The sequence below is a fragment of the Aythya fuligula genome, chromosome 7 (genome assembly GCF_009819795.1).
Source record: "Aythya fuligula isolate bAytFul2 chromosome 7, bAytFul2.pri, whole genome shotgun sequence".
NCBI lineage: Eukaryota > Metazoa > Chordata > Aves > Anseriformes > Anatidae > Aythya > Aythya fuligula.
In genome coordinates, this window is record NC_045565.1 from 23,310,628 (window position 1) to 23,335,747 (window position 25,120).

A 25,120-nucleotide genomic window follows, 5' to 3' on the forward strand; every position below is an offset into this window, starting at 1 on the left:
GTTTAACCTTTGAAATGACCTAAAAGTGGGAGAGGCAGGGGCTGGGAGCGTTTCGAGCAAGGCTCCTGGGCACGGGGCTGTGCGGGTAGGGGACGTCGGTATTGTCCCGCTGGTGCCGCTGCTGGGAACGCGTTTGCACGGCTTTCCTCATGGCAAACCCGTAGGTTTGGGGCTGCTTTGTGGACCCCTCTTAGATACAGGTGGAGAGCACTTAATGCCCTCCGCTCCTGATTCAGAGCCCCGGTTTCCATGTAGGAGTTATTTGCCGTTAAACTCCAGCTACGCAGCCTTTGGCAAGAGACATGAATCAATTTGTCCAGCTTTTCTGTTCTGTTTTGTCTCTGCGTGAAGGCTGATGCCCAGTGTGTGCCAAGGGGGCCTTTCAGCCCCAATAATGCGCCCTTGTGTCTCGTAGCATGCGTGGGATTTGCATAGGCTGTGCTGGGACAGGCAGGTTTCTTTTGTTGCTGCAAACAAGGAGCAAGTTCTTTCCCCTGTCTCTGCTTCCTAATGCCTCTCCAAAAGCTCTCAGCACTCATGTAAGAAATTTACTTTTTTTCTATTTCTTTTCTCGCAGTAAACGTCGCTAAACCTTGAGCAGCCCGAACGCCGGCTGCGCAGAGGAGTCCCGCCGGTCAGCTCTAGCTGACGACATTGTTTGATTTCCTTCCTCCGAACCGAGCTGTCTGATGGCCGGGGGGCGCAGACCGTCCGTGCTGCTCCATGTAACCGCTGCGGGGTATTTGCAAATCCTCCCTGTGGGGAAACAGCGAGCGGGATCGCTGCTGGCAGGGTCTCTGGGCCTGTCCACCCGCTACTGACTCCGCTCGGGGGCTGCGGTGCCACGGGAGGAGGGGTGGTGGGGCTGGGGGCTGGCACTGCTGCTGTGTCGCAGCCCCGTGCGATGACACGCGGGGATGGTCGGGTTGATGGACGGCCGCTTTTTGGCAGCGGGGATCGAGCCGATGCGTTTTCGGTCCTGATTTATGGCGTCGAACAAAGTGCTGAAAAACGCGCTGGGAGGTGCTGGGGAAAATGTGGCCCCCAGTTGGAGTCGGCAGCGTGCTCCCCAGGCCGCTGCGAGCGGTGCAGCTGGGAACCTTGCGGAGCTCTCCGAAACGCTGGCTGGCCTGGCAGCCTGCCGCGCCGTCTGCCTCGCAGACCTTCCTCCCCTCCAGCCTCCCGAAGGAGCCTCAGGCATCCGCAGGGAGCGCTGGCGGGGGGAGAAGGGTTTGGGGGGGTTCTCACAGCGCAAGTGCTGCTGAGCGCCCGGTGTCCCGTGATTTCAGCGCCTTTCTAACTCGAAGGAAAAAGCTGGTGGGACTGGAAATGTCAGCGAGTGAAAGCAGGCAGTGTGCGTGAGCCGGGCGGTGGGCAGCCTCCTGGGACAGGGAGGCTTTGCAGCTAAGCAGGGCATCGTGGCAGGAGCTTGTGACTGGGGATTCGTGACACCAATCCCCACTTTTACTTAAAAGAGGGAGAGGAGAGGCAAGGGAGGCGCCAGCCTCTGGGCACGGCTTCAGAAGTGTGCGAGCCTTTGAGAAAGTGGTGGGAAGGTGGTGATGAAAGACCTAGAGGTAGGTGGAAATTGGGCTGAGTTCAGCGTGAGCACAGTGAAGTGCTGATTAAACCGGGATCTCTTTGATAGTTTTATTTTTAGACATGGGCAATGTGATTTGCCTAACCTCTGCCAGGGCTAAGTACCTGTTGCAGATAACCCTCGGCAGAGCAGCGTCTCGGGTGCATCCCTTTTCCCATGCCACGTGAAAAGCTGTCAAGCTGGAGAAGGTGGGTGGCAGCAGAGAACTGGGAGGTCAGATTAAAAACAGCCTGAAGAAAAGGCAAGAGAGACGTGGAGCTCCTGGGGCGAGTTCAGTGAAGGGCTGCTAAAATGGCTAAGGGATGGGGGCGTCCCATATGGGGAAGGGCTGAGGGAGCTGGCATGGAGAAGAGGAGGCTCAGGGGGACTGCTCAGTGTGTATCTGAACGGAGGGTGTCAAGGGGATGGGGCCAGGCTCTTCCCAGAGAGAAGATCCTACAGAACTGATCTCAAGTGGCTTGTCCCAGCACTGATGGGTTCACACTTGCTCCAGGCTGGGAGTGCACAGCTGGGCAGTTATTGTGGCTGGTGGACAGCAAAAATGTTGGCAGCTTGTCATCTGGATCCCTAGCAGTACTGTGAGCCAGTGCTGTGACAAAATCATGGTCCTAAAAAGAGTCCCAGGGCAAGGCGACTTCCTATTTGTCGCTAGAAGGGTAGTGAGGTTGGGACAGCAACGGGAACTGCTGGGTGTGAGCTGGCCAGGAACATATTTAGATTGGGATTTAGAATTTCAGGCCACCGGGAGTGAATTTCTGGGAGGAAAGGAGGCAGCACCAAACTTATTTATGACCAAGAGTGGTAATTTGATGTGAAATGTTGGATGTCATTGCTGCCTGCGCTAGGAGGATGTGGATGCAGTGAGTTTCTTTGGTTGGACATTGTCATGCGCTGCATATTTGGCCATCACACCGTGGAGTGCCAGGCATGGCTGCGTTGTGCAAACAGCCCAGAAATGTTTTAGCTCCAAAGGGAAACGTAACCTCATGGTGCTGAACGCTCACCAAAGACAGACAGTGCTGGTGGTATAGACTGGTAGCTCCTGTGTCAGCAGATGTCTCCTCTGGGGCACACCAGCTGGCTGTACAAGTGATGAGTTGCTTTATTTTTTTCTCCTTCTCTTTTTTGTTTCCTAGTGATGCCATCTGCAACCTTGTCATTTGCAATGACTCCTCCCTCCGCAGCCAGCCCATCATCTTCAATCCTGACTTCTTCGTGGAAAAGCTGCGCCATGAGAAGCCGGAGGTGTTCACAGAGCTGGTTGTCAGCAACATCACCAGGCTCATCGACCTGCCTGGGGCAGAGCTGGCCCAGCTGATGGGAGAGGAAGACCCAAAGCTGCCTGGGGCAAACAGCACAGCTTCGGGATTCTTTCGTTCCTTGATGTCTTTGAAACGCAAAGGTGAGCATGGTGTGACATCTGGCACCCACCTTCAGGGTGATGCTGACAGTTATCCTCTGTTACCCATAGTTTACATAACTCCCAGCGGAGACCCGTTCTTCTGAGCCTGATACTGCTGGTGGTGATCCCTGGGGATTCCAGCACAAACCACAGAGATGTGTTTGTGTCCCTGTGTGCTCCTGGTGTGGATAGCGCAGAGCTGGAGAGGTGTGTCTGAACAAACTGCAGGTTCTTCCACGGCATGCCAAGGTGGCTTTGTCTCTGCATGCAGCGTGCTTGAGTTTGTCTGTGGCAGTCCCTGCTCTGTTTTCCTTAGCTCGTTAGCTTTCTTCATGAGTGAGTATTAATAACTCTTCATGAGTATTAATAAAGGTTGAGAACATCAGGTTCTGTGAAGAACATTAATGTCCAGGTTTTCCAGTCCACTGACTTTACTTGGTGCCTGCTGTCTCCTTCAGTTGCTGTAAAAGCTGTCTTGAAGGTCTTTTCTGTACAGCTCAAATCTATAAAACAGGTAAGAGCCTCTCCAAATGCAGCTCCGATCCACATCTCAGTCCCAGCTGCCAGTGGCAAAGCTCTGCTGCCTGGCTCTGCTCAAGCCCAGGTTCAGCCTTGGGAGATCATGCTTCTGAGGCATGCCTCCTTGTCAGAAGTCTGAGCTTCGCTTTTGAGCAGCACAGTTGTGTTTGGATCCTCTCCCGTTCACTGGCTCGCGTTCCTGCTTGGTTTTGTTACATCTTACAGGGTGTTCGAGGTGTGTATGTGCCTTCTTCCACCTCTGCCCACGCTCCGAGGGGATGCTGGTTCTCCTTGTAGGTTCAGTGAAACCTCTCTCATCTAGACAAACTGCCTCCATCTGGGCACCTCTCACATCCTTCTGTCTGCCGTGGTTTCCTAGCTAGACCAGCTGGCTGCTGGCAGAGAAGCTGTGGGTAGCTGCCTTCAAATGCTGGCAGCCTGGGGTTGGACATTTCTAATTCCTTTGAGCAGTTCTGCTACTGTGAGGATCTCTGAGAAGGGTACCACTGTGTCTGCGTATGGCCTCTTTTGTCTTTTTTTTTTTGTCCTTTGTATAGTTTCCATCTTGTTTTATCAGGACAAGCCCTGCAGCTCCATTGCTCAGGCCGAATTTTCTGGTGCTGACTTCTGCCCTGCACCCAGCGGGAGCGCTCACCCTGGGCTGGGCAGCACTGCAGGGGAAAATCAAGCATTGTAAATCAAGTACTTCAGCATACTTAGGTGAGAATTAGTGAGTATGGCCATGATCTGCCTTGCTGCTCCAGAATAACAGGTCTGTATGCTGCCCCCAGACTGCAGTTAGACTGTGCTCGTACCTGTGCTGCTCCTGCCCCTGTTCCAGGAGAGAGCAGGACACCTGATGGTCAGACACTCGTTACTTGGAGCAAGCAAGTACCTGAGCCGAATGGTTTTCTTAGGGCATGTGAAAACTTCCCTGATCTTGTCAAAACCTCCTAGCAGCGGTTTGTGAGCCCTCTCTAGCTTTTTTTAATTACCTGTACTCTGCTGGAGCACTGCTGGTGCCTACTTTCAGACCTGACGCCTCCTGCTCGCCCTCTCCCTCCAGGAGCTGTGCCTTTCCCCACTCAGAGCATGCCCTGGCCATGTGTCCCTGCAGCCACAGCTAGCAGATGTTTCCAAGCCTGCTGGCTGCGCTCCCAGGCTGCAGTGGCAGTGTCTCCCTCCATTGACAGCTCTGTCTGCGAACTCCCTGGCCAAACTCTGAGAAAAAAGGGAGTTTGTGCCTACGGAGAAAATCAATTTCGTGTACTGTGTGTTTCATCTTTGAGCTATCATTTGTTTTCCTTCGTGTTATAGACCAGCTAGAACAAACAGGTTTTATTTCTTCAAAGCCAGAGGCCAAGGACCATACTGCTCAGAGCTGATCAAACTGCAAATACGACTTCTTTGGGCATCAGGCAACTCAATCTCATGCTGCTGCTTAGCTTCAGAAGCAGTCGTGCCATAACATCTAAGCCTTTGTAACTCAGCATCCATTCTCCAGGCGCTTCTTTCAAGTTTCTTTGAGAATCAAATTCTCATTCAGATATCAGCTTCTGACTTCAAAAGTAAATCGAATCTGTCAGGCTTGTCTCAAGAAGATGTATTTTCCTCTCCTCTTCCTGGCCACTATTGATTCTATCTGTTGAATGTCTAATGAGTTTAGTTTTCTTCAAGGACAAGAACCTTTTTGCCAACTGTTCTCTCCCTTTGCACTCAAGCCTTTCAAATCCTACGTGTGGATCAGGAGGTCACATTGTCCTTTCTCCTGCAAGACTGGAGCATGTGCTTTATCAGAGGGAGGTCAGAAAGTTCTTGATTTAACGGGAGGCTGGAGTTCCTGGTGACTTACCAGGTATTTCAGAAGTCCTGGAAGAAAGTGGAACATTCTTTAGGCGGAATAAATTTAGTTGTGCAGGAAGGCTGCTGGAGAAGTGCACAGTGTTAACCAGGTCGTTCCCACATGCTGTGAACATCAACACCACCGAACAGTAAGATCTGAAGTACAGCAGACCAAAGGCAAGTCACATCCCAATGTGCTATGAGGGGGAAAAAAAACAAGGCAAAGCTGGTGGGGGGAGAACTTCTGTCAGCCCAGCCAACGCGCTGCATGGATAGCTTGCCTGTCAGTTGCAACTACAAGCAGGAAAGTTCTCAGCCACAGAAAGCTGGGGTGGAAGCACCCAGCCAGCCCTTGGAAGTGGCCAGTGCTGCCAGTCTGGCAGTGGAGATGGGAGGAACATTCTTTTCTTTAATCTGCAGGCTCTTTGAGGCCTAAGCGTGAGGGCAGGACAAACCAGCTGTGTACCTGGGTGAAGTTCTCAGTGCCAGGCAGCACGTGCGGTGTGTTCTGTGCAGCTCTTTGGCTGCCTGCAGCCAAAAACTTTGTGCATGGGAGGGAAGGAGTGGTGCACGGGGCTGTGGCTGCTCCTGGTGAAGCCTGTAGGAGTTAGCTGAGCTTTCAGAGGGACAGAGCTGGCTGTGAGTATCTGGTGGACAAAGCCTTTCACCAGCAAGACTCCATTTGTTAGAAAAAAAATATCATTCTTGATAAACACTTACTGGGAAGTCCCCCTCTGGACAGAGCAGTTTTCTACACTAGTTCAGCAAGTACCTGTCAGTTAAACGTGCTTCTCATCTAGTGCTTCCTCCCATGCAAGTCTCCTTCCTTTCAGCTCAGTTGCTGTTCTCTTCCTTTGGGGCTGGAGCCTGCCCCTACTGGAGCTGTGGAGCTGATCCGTGCCAGCTCCAGCAATCCTGGGGAGTGAGAGGAGCTGCTGGTGCTCCTTACGGAGCAGGGCCCAGCTCATTGCTTTGCTACTCTCCCTTTTTTCTAGTTCTTCCTTGCTCACCCTACTGATACTTTGCACTTTACTTGGGGCAGCTAATATTGAAAAGATTCACCAGATTTAGGAATTCTGGGGATTACACATCCCTGTAAAGGAGGCCAGCATGAGCCAGCTGGATCGTGCCTGTTCCCCTCTCCTGTAGTCTCATGGTTCTCTGCTCTGCTCCATGAGAAGTCGCAGTGAGGATTCAGCTGGGCTTTGCTTCCCAAGTGTGGAGTTTGCCAATGTGTCAGGCACCTGGGCAGCCCAGGCTGTCACACCTACACTTCCCACGCTGCTGCTTCCATAGGGCCCAGGCTTGCGGATGATATGCCCTTTAAAACTGAAGCATCTGTTCTGGTGTTGTTTTCTTTTCAGGAGCTAGAGAATGTTTGCCTTAGCTGATAAAAACTGTAATTAAGCTGAGGTAAGAAGCAGGATGATGAAGCTCTTGTAAGTACAGCATGGTGAGATAAAGTGACTTAACTGGGAGTGCTTGTGAAATAACGCCTGGGGGGGGTCCTTGTGACCTTCACCCCTAGTATTTTGGGGCAGTGGTCTTTGCATGCTGAGATCCTGTTCTGTGGGGACCAATCTGTGACTGCTGTGCTCTGTGCTGCTTGAACATCTCATCTTTTGTTCCGCAGAGAAAGGGGTGGTGTTCGGCTCACCGCTGACGGAAGAAGGCATCGCGCAGGTCTCCCAGTTAATCGAGTATCTGCACAAAAGTGAGTGCTTCTGTCTTGCTCTCTTCCTGTCCCAAGGGGTATCTGGCTCACCTCAGGTCTCTGGTGCAGGCAGGGTGGAAAGCTCCGAGTTCTCCAGCAGCAGGAGTTGTGGGCAGGACTAGGTGCCTGTTCCCCAGAATTGCCTAGCAGATAAGCTGATTTATTTTGCCCTCTGCACGTATTTTTTTTGCTTATGGGAGTCAGCTTGAAGTCGTGGCTCTTAATACAGCTCACTGAGGTTTGCTGTCAAGCTCTGGAAAGAGAACTGGTGTAGTAAGAGGATGGGAATCAGCCTCTGAATAACTGGTAGCCTTTTTTCCTCCCCTCTGTTGAACAGATCTACGAGCAGAAGGTTTGTTTCGGGTGCCAGGCAACAGCATCAGGCAGCAGATGCTGAAGGATGCTCTGAACAGCGGTACAGATATTGACCTGGACTCTGGCGAGTTTCATTCCAACGATGTGGCCACCCTGCTTAAGATGTTCCTGGGTGAATTACCGGAGCCCCTGCTGACACACAAGCACTTCCATGCCCACCTCAAAATTGCAGGTGAGTGAGCAACAGAAGAGTGATGAGCAGAGGGGATGGAGCCAGCCTGCTAGGAAACTGGTAGTGATCAAGAGCTGCATGCTAGGCTGTGGGACATCCTGAAATGCAAATCCTACGTGCAGGGTAAGAAGGAATCTTCCTGCCATCTGCACCTGATGCTGGAAGGACTGGGGCTGAACACCCTAAGGAGTCAGACCAGGCCTGCCTAGCCCAGCCTTCCTTCTCCAGCATAAGATGCCTTCAAGAGCAGAGCCTGCATGGGTTACCTGGGTTTCCATCTGTTTAAAGCCTGGGGTCTCCTGAATTAGGGAGTACTTAAAAACCATGATTACTTAATGGTTAATATAACTTAATAACTGAGCATGTACTTAATAACCATTATTGAACTACCTTGATTTTTGGGTGGTCCTATGTGGAGCCAGGAGCTGAACTCAATCAATGATCCTTGTGGTCCTTGCCAAACCAGGATATTCTGTGATTCTGCCTTATGTGAACAACCTCCATTGTGCCTTCAACTCATCAAAATTCTTAGCAACTGTGTTTTTTTTTGGGAGATTGAGATGTCAGGTGGGGAGTTTGGGAGCTGGGGAGGGATACAAAGGGCGAAGAGCTGTGCAGGAGTTCAAAGGAGACCTGCATGTGAAGAGGGAAGGGTAACTGGTTGCAACAAGCCTGCCGTCAGAGGGGGAATGCATGTCCTTCATGTTCAGCCCTGTGATTTGGCAGACTTGACGCTGTTTGATGAGAAGGGAAATAAGACCAGCACTCCGGACAAAGAGCGCCAAATTGAAGCCCTCCAGCTGCTCTTCTTGATCCTTCCTGCACCCAACCGCAGCCTACTCAAACTGCTGCTGGATTTGCTCTACCAGACCGCCAAGAAGCAGGACAAGAACAAGATGTCTGCCCACAATCTTGCCCTCATGTTCGCGCCCCACATCCTGTGGCCCAGAAATGTGAGCAGAACCTCGGTATCTGTTGGTGGGATCTTGCAAGGTAGAAAGCAGAGGCTTGTCAGGCCTACAGGGGAGGAACCAGGACGGGCAGGTTGTGCTGATACCATCAGTGGTGTGAGGGCTGGAGGCTGGGATGGTGAGGTGGTGCTGTCTGCCAGGACGCGGTCCTCGTGTTCAGTCCAGACCCACCTCAGGTTTCATTTTACAGTTGTTGTTTTGTCTTTTTTTCAGTAAAACTTAAAGCACAGCACAAACCTGCTGTTACGAGTAACAGCTCTGCACAAACCTTGCAGATGTCTCTCTGCATGGTTGCTTGTGGTGTGGGTGCACTGTGTGGCCCCCAAGTTGTCTGGGTGGCTGAGGTGTATGGTGAGCTTTCCTCTCAGAGCAGTGTTGGCTCTCTGAGCTCTGCTCACTGATGTGCTGTGAGCCCTGCCTGCCCCTCTCCTGCTGAGACACTGTCTGTGTCTGTACCCCAGAATCAACAAGGGCAGCAGCAGAGACAGTTCCTGCTTTCCTTCTGACAGCTGTGCCTTTGTGTCCCCTTGCCAGGTGACAGCAAATGACCTGCAAGAGAATATCACAAAGCTAAACAATGGAGTGACCTTCATGATCAAACACTCGCAGAAACTCTTCAAGGTAAGTGTGCTTTGGGGTCTTGCTCTCCGTGCACCTTCTGTGTGAGACTGAATGCCCCTTACCCCTGCCCCCTGGGATCTGTCTGGGTATATTCTGGGTGCTCTCTTCTGAAGTGAGAGCAGGATTCCTGCAAGAAGCTGTTCCTTTAGTGAGAGGAAGCCTTTGCTGGGTGTGCAGCCCAGGAGAAGGCAGCCAGCTGGGAGGTGGCCTTTGTGCCTTGGCAGGTCAGCAGCACGGTGCAGTGTAATACCACCCTCTGCTGGACACCCAGCACCTGCTTCCCGCCTGGGAAACCTGGCTCCTTGGGGCAGTTGGTGACCAGGCTCCCTCTGAGTTCTGAGAGGGAAGGGAAACTGAAGGGGCTTGTCCTGGATGAGTGCTGCCTAGAGCTGCATCCCTAATACAACGGGTCACTTTGTTGTGGACTTCTCTGCGAGTGGCAGTCAACCTGTTGGTGTTACAGGCACAGATTGCAGTCTCGGGCATCTCAGTCTAGCCCAGAGTGGGATGCTGTGGTAGGACAGGACCGTGGGGCTGTCTGTAGGTCCTCCAAGGAGGTGTTTCTGCAACAGTTTCCTGACTTCCTGGTCACTGTAGGCATCTACCCTCTGCAGAGAGACTTCCCAGAGAAAGCTTCCCTTCTGCCCTCGTTGTCCAGCTCAGAGCTGGGGGCATTGCTTGGACAAAGCTTCCGTAGAACCCAGCTCTTGTTCTGTTTTCCTCTTGTGTTGGCTGCATGCATCAAGGGGAAACTGTGAGCAGGGACTCCACTGAGGATATGAAATCCCATTGTCTTGTTTGCCCTAAGCAGCAGTGTACATGTGTGGTGTGGTTGCAGAGCAGCTCTTTGTGGGGCTGCCCTTGCCCCACAGCCCAGCACACTAAACATACATATGGTATTTGCTTGTGGTTGCAGGCCCCAGCGTACATCCGGGAGTGTGCCAGGCTGCACTACCTGGGATCCAGAGCCCACACATCCAAGGTAAGGCCAGCAGTTGTGCCCTCTGTGAAAGGGCAAAGGCTGTGATGCTACGAAGGGGTCTTTGTGAGTGAAAGAGGCTGAAAGCAAACCAAGTTGTGCAAGAGGATCTGCTAGAGAACAGGACGGAGGGAGCCATATGGTGTGGTAGTGCAGGCAACTGCATTAGGGAAATTGGGCAGAGTTGGAGCATCTGTTAATCAAAAGCACGGGGAACGCTACCAGCACCTCTTTAGCAGCAAACCTGCTCCCTGTGCCCAGTACATGCAGCACCTGCTCCTTCACGGGGTTCTGCCTTCCAGACAGATGCATCTGCTGCCACGGCCAGGCTGCTCGGTAGAGGGGCTGGGATAAAGGCTACCTGCTGCCACTGGGACACGGGGTGGCTGCGCCTCTCCAGCAAATGCTTCTGTCCCTGATAGCTGCAGGAGAGGGACAAGGTGTCGCCAGGAGCTGCACTGACTCTGCTCAGGCCTGGAAGGGCTCCTGCAGCTGGCATCCGGGAAGGGAGGGAAGAAGCAATGGGGTCACCTTTGTATTGCTGTCACCTCTTCCTGGCACGGGGCCTGCTGGTGCAGTGCTGCTGCAGAGGGGTAGGGAAAGCACAGCCCTGTGCGTTCACTGGGGTGAGGCAGCTCACGAGACTCTGCCCAGCCTGACTCAGATGGGTGGCTCACTTGGATTAAAGCATGGCAAGCGACTGCTGTCTCCTCTTTCCCAGGACGACCTGGATTTGCTCACATCTCCTGGCTCCAAGGAGCTGCAGCCCCTCAAGTCTCAGAAGCGAGGCCGCCTGGACTCCTGCCATCAGGAGGAGACCCAGCAGCGCACGGAGGCGGCTCTGAGGGAGCTCTTTCGCCATGTCCACAATATGCCTGACTCTGCAAAGAAGAAAAAGCTCATTCGGCAGGTAGCATGGGGAGGAAAGATCTCTTTGGGGTGTGCTTGTCAGCACAATTCTGCGTGTAGGGCCTGCTTGAGAGCTGCTCCTAGTCCTGGGCAGGCTGGGGAGATGGGTTCTGGGCTGTGTAAGGGGCAGTGTGACCTCTGTGAAGGCAGGGGAGGAGGAAGGCTATCCTGGATGTGGCTGACAGTGGAGCTTGCTGCACCAGGTTGTGCTGTGAGCTGCTTTTTGAGCCAGGGATATGCCAGCCAGCAGCTCCCCAGTCCTGATCATGGCCTTGTTGAGCTTCCTGCCTTGGGAAGGGAGAAGTCCCTTCCTCTTTTGCCTGCAGAGAGTGGGACGAACTGGTTTCAGGTGAGCATTCCCAGCCAACCTGCTGCTCCAGAGACTGGGTGACATGGCCAGCACCTGTCCTGGCTGCTAGCCTCCAGCTCCTTTTTGCTTCAACGGCTAACCTGGTAGTGAGCATAAAGCAGCCTTGCACCCAGGCTCCCTGTAGTCCTGTGTGGGAGGCGTAACCTTCCTTTTTCTTCTCCCAGCACCTACGAGCTTTTTGGGCTGTGGAAAAGCCGGGCAGAGGTTTAGCCAGAGGGCAGCATGCAGCAGCAAGGGGCTGGCTTAGCTGTGACAGTAACCGTGCTAAGATGCTGCCCTCGTGTTTCCTCCTAGTTTAATAAGCATCCTTCAGCTCTCACTCCTGGCTCCGAAGCGGCCACACCCCCGGCACCACGACGTACCCGCTCGCGCTCCTTCAGCGGCCTCATTAAGGTAAAGGCAGCCTCTGAGCCCTGCTTTCTGCTGTGAGTTTCTGATGTTGCTCTCTGCTTTTGCCTTGCCCTGGCTTGAATGATGCCCTCGAAGGTAGGGACTGTTCAAAGTATTGGCTGCTAGAGAACACAGGTCCACTGAGGAGAGAAAAGGCAGCACGGTGAGAATAAGCCTTGCTAGTATAAAGCGTAATCATCCATGAGATGCTCTGCTGAAACACTTGGCGGTAGGAACTGTACATCTTTCTGAGAGCTCGGTTGCTTCCTGAGATGAGATGAGGACCGACAGGGAGCTGGTCATGCAGTCTAGCTTGTTAGCATAGGTGTGAGCACACTGCGGGCTGCCCTGCAGCAGCATGTACCTGCTTCTGACAACCTGGGCTCCTGGCCAGCCCTTCTGTCAGCTCCCAGACTCTCTAGGACCAGGCAGGCTCAGCCTGGTGGCATGGTGTTTCAGGTGGTTCTGCTTTGCAGTCTTTGTTCCAGCCTGGCTTCCTGTTTTCTTTCCCAGCATCCAGCTGCTTATCTGCAATGCATCCTGCTCCTTCCCTTTCTTTTCCTCTCTGCACTCTAAGCCCTAGCCAACGGCCCTCTCTTCTTACGGCAGAGGAAGGTTTTGGGAACCCCAGTTATTGTGGAGAGGAAGAGCAGGGACACCACCCCGGAGCCCAAACGAGCCAGCAAAGAGAACATCCACCTGGTAAGAACTGCTCAAGTTGTGGAAGGGAGTTTGGATGCAACTCAGGCAGCCGTCTGAGTGATCCTGGGGGACTGCTCACTGTTCTCTGTTCAAGACAAGGTTTCCAAGTTTCTTCAGTGTGATCAGATAAGGCTTGGGAAGCTGCTGTGGGGAGAGCAGTGCAGGGCTAACGAGGGCACCACCAGGGCGTGGGTGGCAGCTCTGGGCTTCGCCTCTAGAGTTGTCCCTCTGGGTTTATCTGCACTGCTGCTCTGGGGCATCGCCTTGTGCCCACTTACTCCTCACATCCTCCCTCACACGTTGCACACAGCCAGCTGCCTGTGGGTAGGGCTGTCCCCTGAGCCAGAAAAGCCAAGAGTAGATTTGGGTGGCAGCTGCTCTCTGGTGGTACAGGTAGCTCCCAGAGAAGGCTGTGGATGATGCTTCATTTCCTCTCTCTGCTCCCATTCCCCTATCTCATCCAGTTACAGAAATGTGGATCTCCAGCTCACACGTCCCAAGCAAAACTGAAATCTTTGGAGGGCCGGAAAGAGGTGAGAGAGACAAATGCACGTTTTTCCCGTGAGGGAAGAACCTGGCCTGCTGGGCTGTGTGCCTGAGGGGGATAATAGCGTGTCCCCCTCTTCCTGCATGGCGTTCTGTGTCTCAGGCTGTCGTTCTTTGCTCCAGGACTCCTGTAGGCGCATGCGAGCCCACCTGCTTTCCAAGGACTCCTCGTCCCTCTGAAGGGCTTCGCGCCGACGCACGGGTGGGGAGTGCCCGGCCTCGCAAGCTGTGAATACTGTGCTGCACTGAGCGGGGAGCCTGCAGCCCTTACCAACACTCCAGCGCCCGTGAAACCGGACCTTGGCAGAGGCTGCAGGGACTTGTTTCGTTCTGTACATAAATCGTATTTCGTTCTACTCTGGGGCAAACCACTATCTAACCAAAACCTGTGCAGCATGTCTGACCTACCGGCTCTGGGAAGAGCTGCTTACAAGGGGAGCCCTGTGCGTTGTGGGGCCCTGTTTTACTCCCAGCTTTCTCTGCAATGTTGTGAGACCGTGTTCTTTGCTCTTTCTGCTCTGGGTGTTTAACGCACTGGCTTGGTTTCGCTTCCCTCCCTCTGTTAGCAGTGTGAGCGGCAGACTCCAGCCTTTACCCACATCCCGACATTTCACCGTGCCCCTCTGGAGCCGTGCCCTCTGTGCTTGCTGGGATCTCTGCTTCCTGCGGGGTCCCTCTGGCCTTGTCCCTGCAGGGCCGGAGCGCACAAATGATCCCAAGCACAGGAGGGGCCAGATTGAAGAGGAGAGGCTCATTTTCTCATCACCGTTTCACATTGAGCTGGAGGCAGCCCTTGCTCATTGCCTTCGTGTTTCTGCAGTGCCACGCTGCTGGCTCTGCCCGGTGAGCAAGGGGTGGCTCTGCTTCGTGTTCCCCAGGGAGGCTGAGAGGAGCAGGGCTTATTTTTGGGGACAGGAGGCTGGCAGAAGCTGTTGGGACAGGACAGCCTCTGGGTGGCTGGGGCAGGCAGTCTGGTGGTTGTCTGCAGAGCACAGCAGTGAGAGGTGTGGGAGGGCTCCAACCATTTGTGATGTGCTGCAAATGGTGCCAAAAGCTTTGGCTCAGATATTTGGATGGCTGGTCAGGTGCCTGGCTGATTAGTCATTAAGTGGGGAGAAAGGGCTGGAGCCAGGTTGGGCTTTTTGCCCTGAGCTGCAGAAATGAGCTGACACCATCTAGATCCAGGATAACCCCCCCACCACAGCTGGCCGGTGTCAGCTGTGGGGTTATAAGCTGGAGTGCTCCAGTAAGCCAGTCCTGCCAAGTACCTGTCTGCAAGCTCTCTGGGAGGAGACACACAGGGTCACTGCTGTGAAATACAGATTTAATCAGTCAGGGAACCGTCTAAACGCTTCTCAGCCCTTCTTGGTGAAGCAAATAATCTTTGGAATCCAATTATAATTGTCTTCTAATCTTTAAGAGCCAGCAGCCGGCAGGAGTTAGAGCTCTGTCCTTGACAGCTCTCCCAGACAACTGGTGGCAGGAGGTGTGAACATCGGGATGCGAGCAGGGACTTCAGTCTGAATGGTTAGAGCTGTCAGTGGGGGCTGTTGGAGCCCTGAGCAGCTTAGCTGGAGTTAGTCATGGGTTTGTACTCAGATTTTTATTTTTTTTAAAGAGCTACAAAGCCACGTGCCTCATGCTGCAATGTCCAGAGGGATGTTCCTGGTGTTTTTGGGGTGCCTGTCCCCAGCCTGACCCCGGAGTGGAGCAGCTGCCTTGAGAACGTAGGGGTTAGTGGGGCCGTAGGTGTGGGATTGTGAGTTGCTGGTGTTAGGAGCCTCTGTCACAGCAAGGAAAGAGCTCTGGTTCTTCAGGGACTGGGCAGGCGAGGATGCTGTCAGGAAAGGCAGAGGCTGTTTGCTGTGGTAGCCGTACGTGCTGTTAGGATGTGTCTGTAATCGTTCCCTCCAGAGGCTCAGGCTGTCTTTGTGCTCCTCTCCGAAGGGCACGGTGTGTTTGGCTGAGCCAAAGCCCTGCTCCTGCAGCCCCCAGCAGAGCTCTGTTAGCAGAGACCGTAAAGGCGGTCGTGGGGTGAAGCTTTTATTCACCCCACCCCTCCTCTCCCCCTTGTCCTGGGCACATTTGGCCATATTTGTTTCTGAGGACGTTGGCTTGGCAAAGCAATCTTGCTCCTAAAGCTAAATACACCGCTCCTGTACAGAGGGGAGGGAAGTAGCTCCCCTCTCCGGTGCCACCCCTCACTGATAGCTCCAGCTCAGAGCCTGCTGGCTTCTGGCACAGCTGAGACCTGCTTAGCCCTGAGATAAACTATCCCTGGTGCATCAGCCAAGCCTTCTGCCCGCCTTGGATGCCTTCCCTTGCAAAGGGCTGGGCGCAGCCTGCAGACGGGGCCGTCCCCAGGAGGCTCAGAACAGAAGGTGCTGGGGTCAGAGCCCTGCCTTTAGCCTGTGCTGAGCACGAGGTGGCTGGCAGGGCCCTGGCCTCGAGGCCCCTTGGTTGTAGCAGCCCCACTGCTCGCACTGCCCAACAGCCGGGGGGGTTTTGTCGTGTCTGGATGCGCCCCATCTGTCTGCCCCGCGCCGTGGTGCCTCACAAGGATGCTTCCTCCCAGAGCAGCCACTAACCGTTCCCAGAGTCTGTCATTTCCAAAGTACTTGTAATCTTTCTTCTTATTTATACATGCCGTGTGCGTTCCCTTTCAGACTGCTGCCTTTCGGTGTGTTCATGTGAAAACCCCGTATTAAATGCTTTTATTTTTAATGGTTTTGTTGAGTGGCTTAAGCGGTTTCACTGGGACCGTGAGGACCTGGCGGTGCCTCCGCCTTCAAAAGGCAGGCAGTGTCTGCTCAGAAACCCCCTCGCTGCTGTCCCTGGAGTGTGGAGACGCCGCCTGCCTGCAGCTCTGTGCCCCCGTGGCACTGGTGTTTGTTCCCCAGGCGGGATGTGAGCGCGATGCAGGGTGCCCGGGCAGACCGTCCTCCCCTGGAGGTTGAAAGTTGGGCCTCTTCCTTTCCTGTCTTCCCCCCTGCTGTCATCCAGGGTGATGGGAAATCAGGTTTACAAAGAGCACTTTATATAAATAATGGATCAAATGAATACATTTTTCTCTGTAGAACCCTTCCTTTCTTGGCTGCTGAGGGAGGATGGTTTCTGCTTGCATTTTTGCTTCCTCCTTAATAATGGTGGCTCAGATTTTTATGCAGATTATTTCTCTGTGAAGTTCTTCCACATTCGAAATGCCCTGGGCTTGCCTGCCGTGGCTCAGACGCTCATTAGCATCCTCGCCATGCAGTTGAAAATGAAGCAGGAGAAGCGAGCGGCGCGGTCCGTTTGAAAGCAGCGCTGCCTTGCTGCGGGGTGAGCTTCCAGCACAGCGTGCTCTCCTCTGGGGCTGCGCTCGGGTGGCGAGGGACTGGCGTGTCCCATCTCCCTGCGGCGCGGGGAGCAGCAGCAGGTGGACTTCTCCGCGCTGGGAAGCGGGGCTGGGAGTCTGGGGAGACGGTTCTGGTTTTGAAAGTGCCGAACAAAGGGATGCAAAAACTCACAGGAGCTGGTTTGAAAGCTGCGAATCCAAATATCGCCTCCCTGACAGCACCGAGGCAGCTGTGATTCAAAGCGACAGCGTCAGCCTGCTTACACAGTTCTGAAAGCGAACAGTTCTCAGTCCCTGAAACCACAGCCCCAGCACTTGGCTGCAGTCATCGGGACCAAACGCCGGGTGAAGGTGCATCCTTGGAAGGGGATCTTTCAGCTTTCAGGGTGTTTGGCTTGGCCTGTCACCGCTCCTGCACAGCAGTGACATTACAAAGCAAACAAGCAGCACTCATCCTTCCTTTCATTAAACAGTTTTTATCTTCAAGTGCACTGCCCAGACTTGCAAATAAGTTCTGCAGACTGTCACTGCTATCTACATCAATTTTTGCAAGTTGTCTTGATTTTCTTTTTTAAACTGTTCTGCCCTGGTTCAGAGATGGAATAAGATGTTTTTTTCTCTTAAATTATCATGTGTGGCTGGGAGCTGTCATGCTGCTGCTGTATCTCACTGCCTAGGGCAACGATGTAGACACAAAACACAAGCACTGCTAGCGATAGATGTTGGCACCAGCCAGGCCAGTTATCAGGCTTCACAATCTCATCGGCTTGGATTAACTAATATTTTTTCACGGAGTGAATAAATTACCATGTTTAGTTCTGTTTGCTCATCTCCCCTGTGAGAGCTCCGTGCTGGAGCTCATAAATTGTGTAGGCGAGTAGATGTGGGATCTCTGGACCAGCTCTCGGGCCCCATCCTGCACACGTTTGGGATGTGGGGGTGTCCTGGGGTGCTTCTCCTCCAGCCCTGCTCTGCTGTGCCCCACCAGGGCTGTTTGCAGCAGAGCGAGAGGGGGCTGGCAGCATGTGGAGCAGGACAGACCCCTGCACGCCCTGGGGCTGGCATGGACCCTGTGGTCTTGGGGACCTGCTCTCCTCCCTGCCTACATCTGGGGGCCCAGCAGGGAGGGAGCTGGGGCTAAGAATAAGGCAAACAAGAACAGGGAGGGCAGGGAGAAGAGAGTGAGCAGCACTTGGGGTGCTGGGGAGAGATGCACCCTAAGGACAAAGCTCTGCAGGTAGCCCCAAGGGGGATCCTCCAGCCCCCGTGACAGCCCTGCACTCATCTGCAGCCGAGCAGAGCTGCCACGAGACAGGCTAAACCCTTTCCCTCTGCTTTTCAAGTTATTTCTGGCTCCTGGCATCCTCTTGTCATCCTTCAGGGCCAGACCCAGGCGCGCAGTCCCTTGGGCTCATACCTCTGGGTCTGCAGCTCCTTTTTGCAGCAGCAGCTCCCTGAAGCGCCTCCTCCACCGGGTGCGGATTTGAGCGACGCTGTCCTGCACGATCTGACCGTGTGCAGGGCTCTGGGAGCTGCGGCTTCTGCCTCCACAAGGGCTGGGGAGGACGCAGAGGAACACTGGGATCAGCAAAGCAGAGGCTGCCTGCCACTGCGGCAGCACAACGAGCCCGCGCGGGCACGCAGCTTATTGATTGCATCCCAGCGTGGGCCCAGCCGCCAGCTAGCCATAAATATGGAGCAGAGGGAAGCTCGTCTGCACCCAGGGTGTCTTCATTAATAAGATCAGGACAGAGCTGCTGCCTCCCTCATCCATCAGGCTGAGACGCTCGTTATTTTCAGGTTAGATGGTTTCCCAGCTCAGGGGTGTCAGTGCGGAGGGGGATCGCAACAAAGCAGAAGGGATCGGTGGGAACAAGCCTTCTTCCTCCAAAAACAAAGCTGAGCATCTCTGCTTACCCTGTGGCCGGGGTCATCAGCTGAAAGCCCACCTGCTCCTACGGGGATACAGGGTTTTATGGCAGAGGCGTTGCAGTTTATGGCACCGCGGAGAAACACGCTGGATGCGCTTGGCAAAAGCAAATAGCAAGTTACTCTATTAAGCAGTAAATTATCCCTCCAACGCATCTGCGTTGAGGAGGGCTGAGGGATGGCTCCAGGCAGAGCGAGCAGGGCAGAGCGCGTGTGCATGCGCTGCACGGATGTGGAACAACCCCTGCATCTGGGGAACCCGAGCCCCCAGTCCCACGCTGCACGAACAATAGTGCTCCCATGTGCGAGGCGCCTCGCAAGCACCTCCTCGCGTGTGGTTTATTCGAACCAGCTTGCTCCCAGGCTGCTGGTGTGTCCAGCCGCGCTGGGAACAGCATTCTCCAGCTGCATCTGGGCTGCTCGGCGTGAATGTTTTCCTTGTGGGCCAGAAGTGCTTTCGGGAAGCCGGGCTGCGGGGCTCGGCCCCCTCCTGCAGTCAGCAGGGCCACACTCACGGAGAGATGCTGGCAGGGTTTGCAGGGTGATGCTGGCAGCGCTCGCAGGAAGGTGTTGGCAGTGTCTTGGGGACAATGCTGGCCACGTTTGCAGGGTGACGCCGATGGTGTCTGCCAGGGAGCCGGGTCTTATCCCTGGAGACTCACCAGAAAGTGCCTCCTCAGCACGCCCAGCCCTGCCTGCTGCTGCTGCTAACCAGGCGAGATTTACTGTGATCCCAGCGGCCCCCGGCTGCCCGCCCCTCTCCATAATAGACCCATCAAGGGCATTGTCGGCTGCGCACGCCCAACAGGTGCCGTGGCGGGGCCGACACGCCGCCCGCTCCAAACAATGCCTCATCCTCTGAAGCCAAGCGACAAAGGCAGCCTGCCCTCCCAGCACGAGCCGGCCGGCTGTGACAGCTGTGGCCACGGATGGCAGAGAGGTCCCCGGGGGATGTGGGGCAGCCGGGGGTCCCGGCACGTCTCCAGCCGGGTCCTGCAGCCGCTCCCAGACTGGGTGCGTTTGGGCTGGTGGAAGAGCTCAAAGCACAGCCCCGGTGCAGACCTTCTGGTGGTGATGCAGGGAGTGGGAGCAGGCTCTGGGCAGGCACAGAGGCTGTTTTGCATGCACCAGTGCTTGGTCCTACCCTGAGCAAATCCCGCTTGCTGGAAGAGCCGCCCGGGGGCTGCTGCGCGCATGGGAAGGCCGGGAGCGGCGGATCCTGGCTGTCTGCAGCTCTGTCCGTGCCCAGCACGCAGAGGGGCCAGGCGGGTCAGCAGCGTGCCGTGGCCCGTCCCGGGTGGATGGAAGTGGTGCCCGGGTGCTGCCCTGGGGGGGTTGGCGTAAAGCTGGCAGCAGTTTTTGTTTGAAGCTTTGTAGCTGCTTCGCATCTTTTTGCACGACAGGTCTGGCGCGTACCCTGGAATCCTTCCCCAGATCTTCCCATGGAAACTCCTCTCCTGCAAAAAAAGCTTCTGCTTCATTTTAACCAAACCCAGAGCCCATCAGACGATCCAGATGGTCTCTCTCTCTATCAAGCAGTTTGGCCCGGATCCCGGTGGCAGACGGCAGGACCAGGCCTCCCCTGATAAAGAAAAGTTTGGTTTTTATTTTTCTCCCTGCTCCTCATCCATATTCAGCGGCACCCTGGGCCTTTCCCAGGCAGCTGTTGCTCTCCGAGGCTAACACCAGCCCGTGCAGCGTGCTCGGGAGCCTGCAGCATCGCCTCCCAAATCTTCATCTGGGCCCGTTTCGCAGCGGTGCCGCCTCCCTCTCCTCCTCACCAGCCTCAGCCTGTGCTGGGGCTGCTCCCCGCCACACAGGCTGCAGCCAAAGCACCACAGGCTGAGGTTTTTGGAGGGGGGCTCGGTGCAAAGCCCACCCCCTGCCTCTCAAGGCTTGCTCAGCCCTCGCTGTGCTTGCAGCCTGGGAAGGGGATTGTTTTTGTAACCAGAGCAGCTGCAGAGGGGTTGTCTGCGGCTGTCAGCACAGCTCAGCAGGATGCTCTGTGGAGCCGGGTGCTCGCTGCATGGCAGGAGGGAGCGAGAAGCTCCGGCACGAGGAGAGGAGCCAGGGTACCCTCAGGATAACGACCCTGCCAGGACCACGACCCTGCTGTAAGCGAGCCCAGCAACATCCCTGGGAATTGCCCCGGGCAAGGGGCTGCAAGAGATGGGAAACAAGATCCCTCGTCCTGCCCTGCCTTCCTGCAGCGTTAGAGGCAAAGGGCAGCTTAGGGACAGCCGGCACAGCGCCTGCAGGGACACCATGTCCCCTTGGGGGGACTCTGCCTGGCTGCACAGCCCCCGGGGCAACGGGGATTTGGGGAGGGAAGGAGCGGGAGCTTTGGGGAGCACAGAGCTGCGAGGAAACAGCCTGCACCCCCAGGAATTCAGCCGAGGTTGACCAAGGGCCCTGTGGGTGCTCTGCGGTGCCATTGCCACCAGGGTCCCCGTGGGAGCCCCTGCCAGAGCCGTGCCAGCGCGGGGTCAGCTCCCAGCCCCCGGGAAGCTGCTCATCTTCCTCGCTGTCAGGGCTGCTGTGTAGCAACAGGGAACAAGCCCCTTTCATGCGTCCCCGCCGCTGCTTCCTCCCGGGACTGGGGCCAGAGGAAGGAGATGTCAGGACAATGCAGACAGATGATGGGAGCCGGCATTTGGGATGGGGAAGGGCTGCTGATCCGCGCCAAGGCGCGCAGCCCCGTGTGTGCGAGGGGGTCCTTGCTGCAGGGGGACCCCCAGCAGGCACCTCTCTGGCTCTGGGTGAGGAGCTGTGGAGCACCCCACTGATTTAAGAGCTGCTCCTGGCCCCAGGACCTGCTGCCAGCCCTGCAAACACCCTGCTGGCCGGGGGAAGGGGTGTGCGGTGGGGTGTCCGTGCTCACACACCTCATCTCCTGCTGCTGGAGCAACCCAACCATTCCCACATCCCTTCCTTCAACGGGTTCCTCTCCAAGGACAAAATCTGCAGCGGTTGCTCCAGCAGCCAGGGCTCTGTGGGCAGCTCGGAAAGCTTCGCTGTGTCCCTCCACGACTCAGCTCCTGGTGTCATGGGGTTATGGCAGCGTTTCAGGTGCCACTAATAAAGCAGGTGCCTGGTCCTCCTGGTTGCACTCCTGCTTTTCATTTGGAGACCTCCGAGGAGAAAATGGGTGGCACCAGAGCGAATGCAACGCTCTCATTTCTGGGATGTCAGCAGCCTGGGGCCAAGCTCACAAGATTTCTTGGGTTTGCTCATGTTTTGCCTCGAAACACGTACATTTTGCCTCTTCGATGCTGGAGGATCAGCCACAGCCACATTCACGCTACTTTATTTCCTGAGCTGCTCCCTTGGAGTGGGAAAGGAGCCAGATAACAGTGCTTGGAGCTCACGGGGGGGGACAAGAAGGATGCCCCCACCCCATACCAGCCCCGTGCTCTCCCACCCAGCCCAGCCCAGCGCCCATTCCTCCCCTCGGGGCTCAGACCCCCGACGGCTCCGCGCTCGGGGGCCGGGCTGGGTACCGGGGAGGGGGGCTCCAGGAGAGGCGGGGGCTGCTGCGGGGCGGGCAGGGCGGCGGGGAAGGAGGAGCCAGCGCGGAGGCTGAGCCTGGCTGCGGGATGGGGCGGCAGTGAGGAGTGCCGCCGACGGGGCTCTCGCCCCGCAGCCGCGCCGTGCCGAGCCGTGCCCAGCCGTGCCGAGCTCCCCCCGGTGATGCTGAGCGGCCCCGCCGCTTAGCGCCCCTATTCCCGCTGCCATGGCGGCGGCCCCGACCCCCGGGGGGGCGGCGGGGGTCCCGGCGGGGCTGCGGGTCGCCGCCTGGCTCCTGGCTTGCGCCGCGCTCTGCCGGGGCCCCCCCGCCGCCGCCTGCCCGCCGCTCTGCGCCTGCAGCGGCACCACGGTGGATTGCCACGGCACGGCCCTGCGAGCCGTGCCCAAAAGCATCCCCCGAGGCACCGAGCGCCTGTGAGTAGCCGCGGGGGCTCCGGCAGCCTTTGTCCGGGGGGGCATTACCCGGGGGGGGCCCGGAGCACGTCGGGGATGGAGGTGCGGGAGCCCGGAGAGCGGCCCCGGGGAGGTTGGGGAGGGTTTGGGGGCGTCTGGGGAGGGCAGCGCTTGTGCAAATTGCCGGGGGGCTCGGGTGCGGGAGCCCGTCGGGGGGTGCGTCCTGCTGCTGGGGTCCGGCCGGGGGGCGTGGGCAGCATCCCGCCGTGGGGTGCCCCCCTGCTGTCCCCTCCGCCGTGGGGTGCGCCCCGTCGAGGTGGGGAGCGGGGTGTGTGTGCCGCCCCCCCGGCCGTGGGAGGGATGTGCGGGGGGTCCGGCTCGTGGGAGAGCCCCCGTGTGTGAGCTGGGGGAGCAGAGCTGGGGGGGGGGTGCTGCAGGGGGCGTTTGTGCTGGTGGCCATGGGTGGGAGGTGTGAGGGACCCCGGGCAGCCCGCGAGGCGTGGGGCTGTCCCCACGGGGCACCCATGCAGCTGGAGGGGCTGCCTGGGGGTGCCTCCCCTCCCCAGCCCATAGCCGTGCTGGGCACCCCTTTGTCCCTGGGAAACCCGCCTGGAAATGCTGCTTGGGTTCCAGGAATCAGCTCCTGTCCCCCCGCTCTCCCCTGGGGACCCCGCAGTGAGACCAGCCCCCAGCCCTGTGCCACCATCTCCCTGCTCATCAGCCCCTCCGGGGTGGGCTCTGGGTCCCTAGGCTGGACCCCCATGGGGAGAACTCTCCTCCCGTGGGGCACAGACGCGGTGTGCCGGTGTCCCTGCTGCCAGCAGGGCAGCAGAGCTGTCCCCAGCCTCTCCCCTCTGCTCGGGGGCAGTGGGTGCATCGCCCAGGGGCTGCCCTGCAGCCTGCTGGCACTGTGCCTGCCATGGGATGTGTCCTGGGCACACGGCGCTCCTCCTGCCCCAGTGCCGTGCCTCACCCGGTTATTGGGGTGTGAACGTGCCCTTTGCTTGCGGCTGGGGACAGCAGGCAGGGACAGCAGGCAGCCTGGCAGGGTGGCAGCTGCCTGGGCTGCACCCAGCGCGCCGCGCGGGGAGCTCTGCGGGGCACTGCTTTCATGGAGTTTTCTCTTCTCCCGCCATAATTATCCTCCTCCAAGCAATTACTGCACACAACAACAACCAGGCGGCTGCGGGCTGCCGGCTTGCGAGCTCTAGGGCCGTGGCACCCTCCCCTGCATTCCCAGAGCTAGGGGAAGGTCTGCACAGCAGCCCTTTCTGCCCTTTGGGGAGCACCGTGTGCCCCGCAGCAGCTGCTCCAGGAGGTTTTGGGGAGGTGGGCAGCGAGCCCCCACCTCAGCATCGCTCAGACGAGCCGGTGATCCTGCTGCTGGAGGGGACAGACCCCTGGGGGGGTCTTCACTAGTGCCCCACGGGGCATCTCTGCCCTCCAGCAGCTGGTCCCAGTCGCTGTCCACCGCCCTGCCTCACCTGCCCAGTGCTGCGTGCCCGTCCCCCCGGGTGACGCCGGGTTCCCTGCACGTTCACGCAGCTGCTGCTGCAGGATCTGCCGGCGGGGCTGAGGCAGACGTGCTGCTCCCTCGTGGGTGTTGTCTGCTGGATAACTACTTCCAGCTTTGTTGCACGCCCTCGCAGGTGCTGGAGGGTGTCTGCGCGCAGCAGGTCCCATCCCCAAGCAGCGCGTTCATGCTGGAACAGCTCGTAAGCGAGTTCAGGTTCTCCATAAAGCTGCAATCTTGCCTCCAAGTTTTCCCTGCTTAACAGAGCAGGGGCAGCCAGCAGCTGCAGGGGAGCCCACGGCACGGACCGGGCACGGCTCTCTCTGTCCCCGAGGGCTGGCTTGCTTTGGGAAACCAGCGAGCCTTCCCCCGTGCCCTCCCTGCCTGGCTCTTTCCCAGCCCTGGGATGTGCGGCGGGAGCGGTGCCAACCTGGCAAGGGGCAGCGGTGTCTCTGCTCTCGTGCTGCCTGCCTGTTGCACGGCCGCAGCCTTACGCAGTGTTTGGAGGCACCAGGCTTCCTCCCGGCCATCCTGCAGTGCCCCACAGCTGGCTGAGACCCGGAGGGGATGGTGCACAACCTGCAGTCACTGCTCTATGGGCTGGGGCAGCAGAGCCCGCTGATGAGGTCTGAGTCTTTGAAACACCCCCGTTTCCTTCGAAGAACAGGGATTATTTGCCTGGCAGAGTCACTGGTCTGTCTGTGTTTCCTGGAAGCACTGAGCACTTGGCACATGCCAGCACTCCCTGCTGGGGGGGGTGACCGTGGGCTCCGGTGTAGCCGTACCCCGGGGTAAGGGGTAAGCTCCTGTCCCAGGCAAAGCTCTCCCAGGTTTTGCAGCTCTGCAATTGGGGAGAATCACACACCAGAGAGAAACTGTCAAAGGTCTTTTCTAGTGAGATACGGAGGTGGGGACAGCTCCCCAAGGTGATGTGCCCACCTAGCAGTGCTCCAGAGGGTGGAGGTGAGGCTTCCCTGCACCGGGGCAGCCAAGTGGTGCCCGCACCCCCAGGAGCACCTGCAGCAGGCACGGAGCAGAGAGGTTTGTGCTGCAGCAAGGGGGGAGGCAGCAAAACCCCTGGGAGCTCGGCACAGTGCCTGTGCCTCTGGCAAGCAGGATAGATAGAGCAGCTCCTGGGGGCATGGTGGGCAGGACGGGTGACAATCCTCCAGGCTACTTTGTCCCTGGGAAACCCACCTGGAAATGCTGCGTGTGGCACCAGGGATCAGGTCCCGGCCCCCCTGGGGGCTATCTGCCCCCGGCAGCCCCCCGAGTCTCAGCTGCGGGTGGAGAGCCGTGGGAGAAGGG

The 25,120-nt window shown here is 57.0% G+C and overlaps 2 protein-coding genes across 2 annotated transcripts in view; both read left to right on the forward strand.

Moving 5' to 3' along the window:
* The first annotated feature begins 455 nt into the window (after positions 1–455).
* ARHGAP19 (Rho GTPase activating protein 19) lies at positions 456–15,836 on the forward strand. Its single transcript, XM_032190883.1, has 12 exons — positions 456–539; positions 2,737–3,002; positions 6,997–7,077; positions 7,415–7,624; positions 8,351–8,577; positions 9,130–9,216; positions 10,133–10,198; positions 10,917–11,105; positions 11,769–11,867; positions 12,474–12,566; positions 13,031–13,099; positions 13,236–15,836. Exons 1-12 carry the CDS (start codon positions 511–513, stop codon positions 13,290–13,292), a joined length of 1,473 nt encoding a protein of 490 aa, XP_032046774.1. The 5' UTR covers positions 456–510; the 3' UTR covers positions 13,293–15,836.
* Positions 15,837–21,989: 6,153 nt separating this feature from the next.
* The window catches only part of SLIT1 (slit guidance ligand 1), a 42,019-nt gene continuing 38,888 nt past the window's right edge, over positions 21,990–25,120 (forward strand). Inside the window, exon 1 of the mRNA XM_032190865.1 lies at positions 21,990–22,320. Within this exon, the coding sequence (XP_032046756.1) occupies positions 22,112–22,320 (209 nt within the window). The 5' untranslated portion in view covers positions 21,990–22,111. The remainder of the gene's footprint in view (positions 22,321–25,120) is intronic.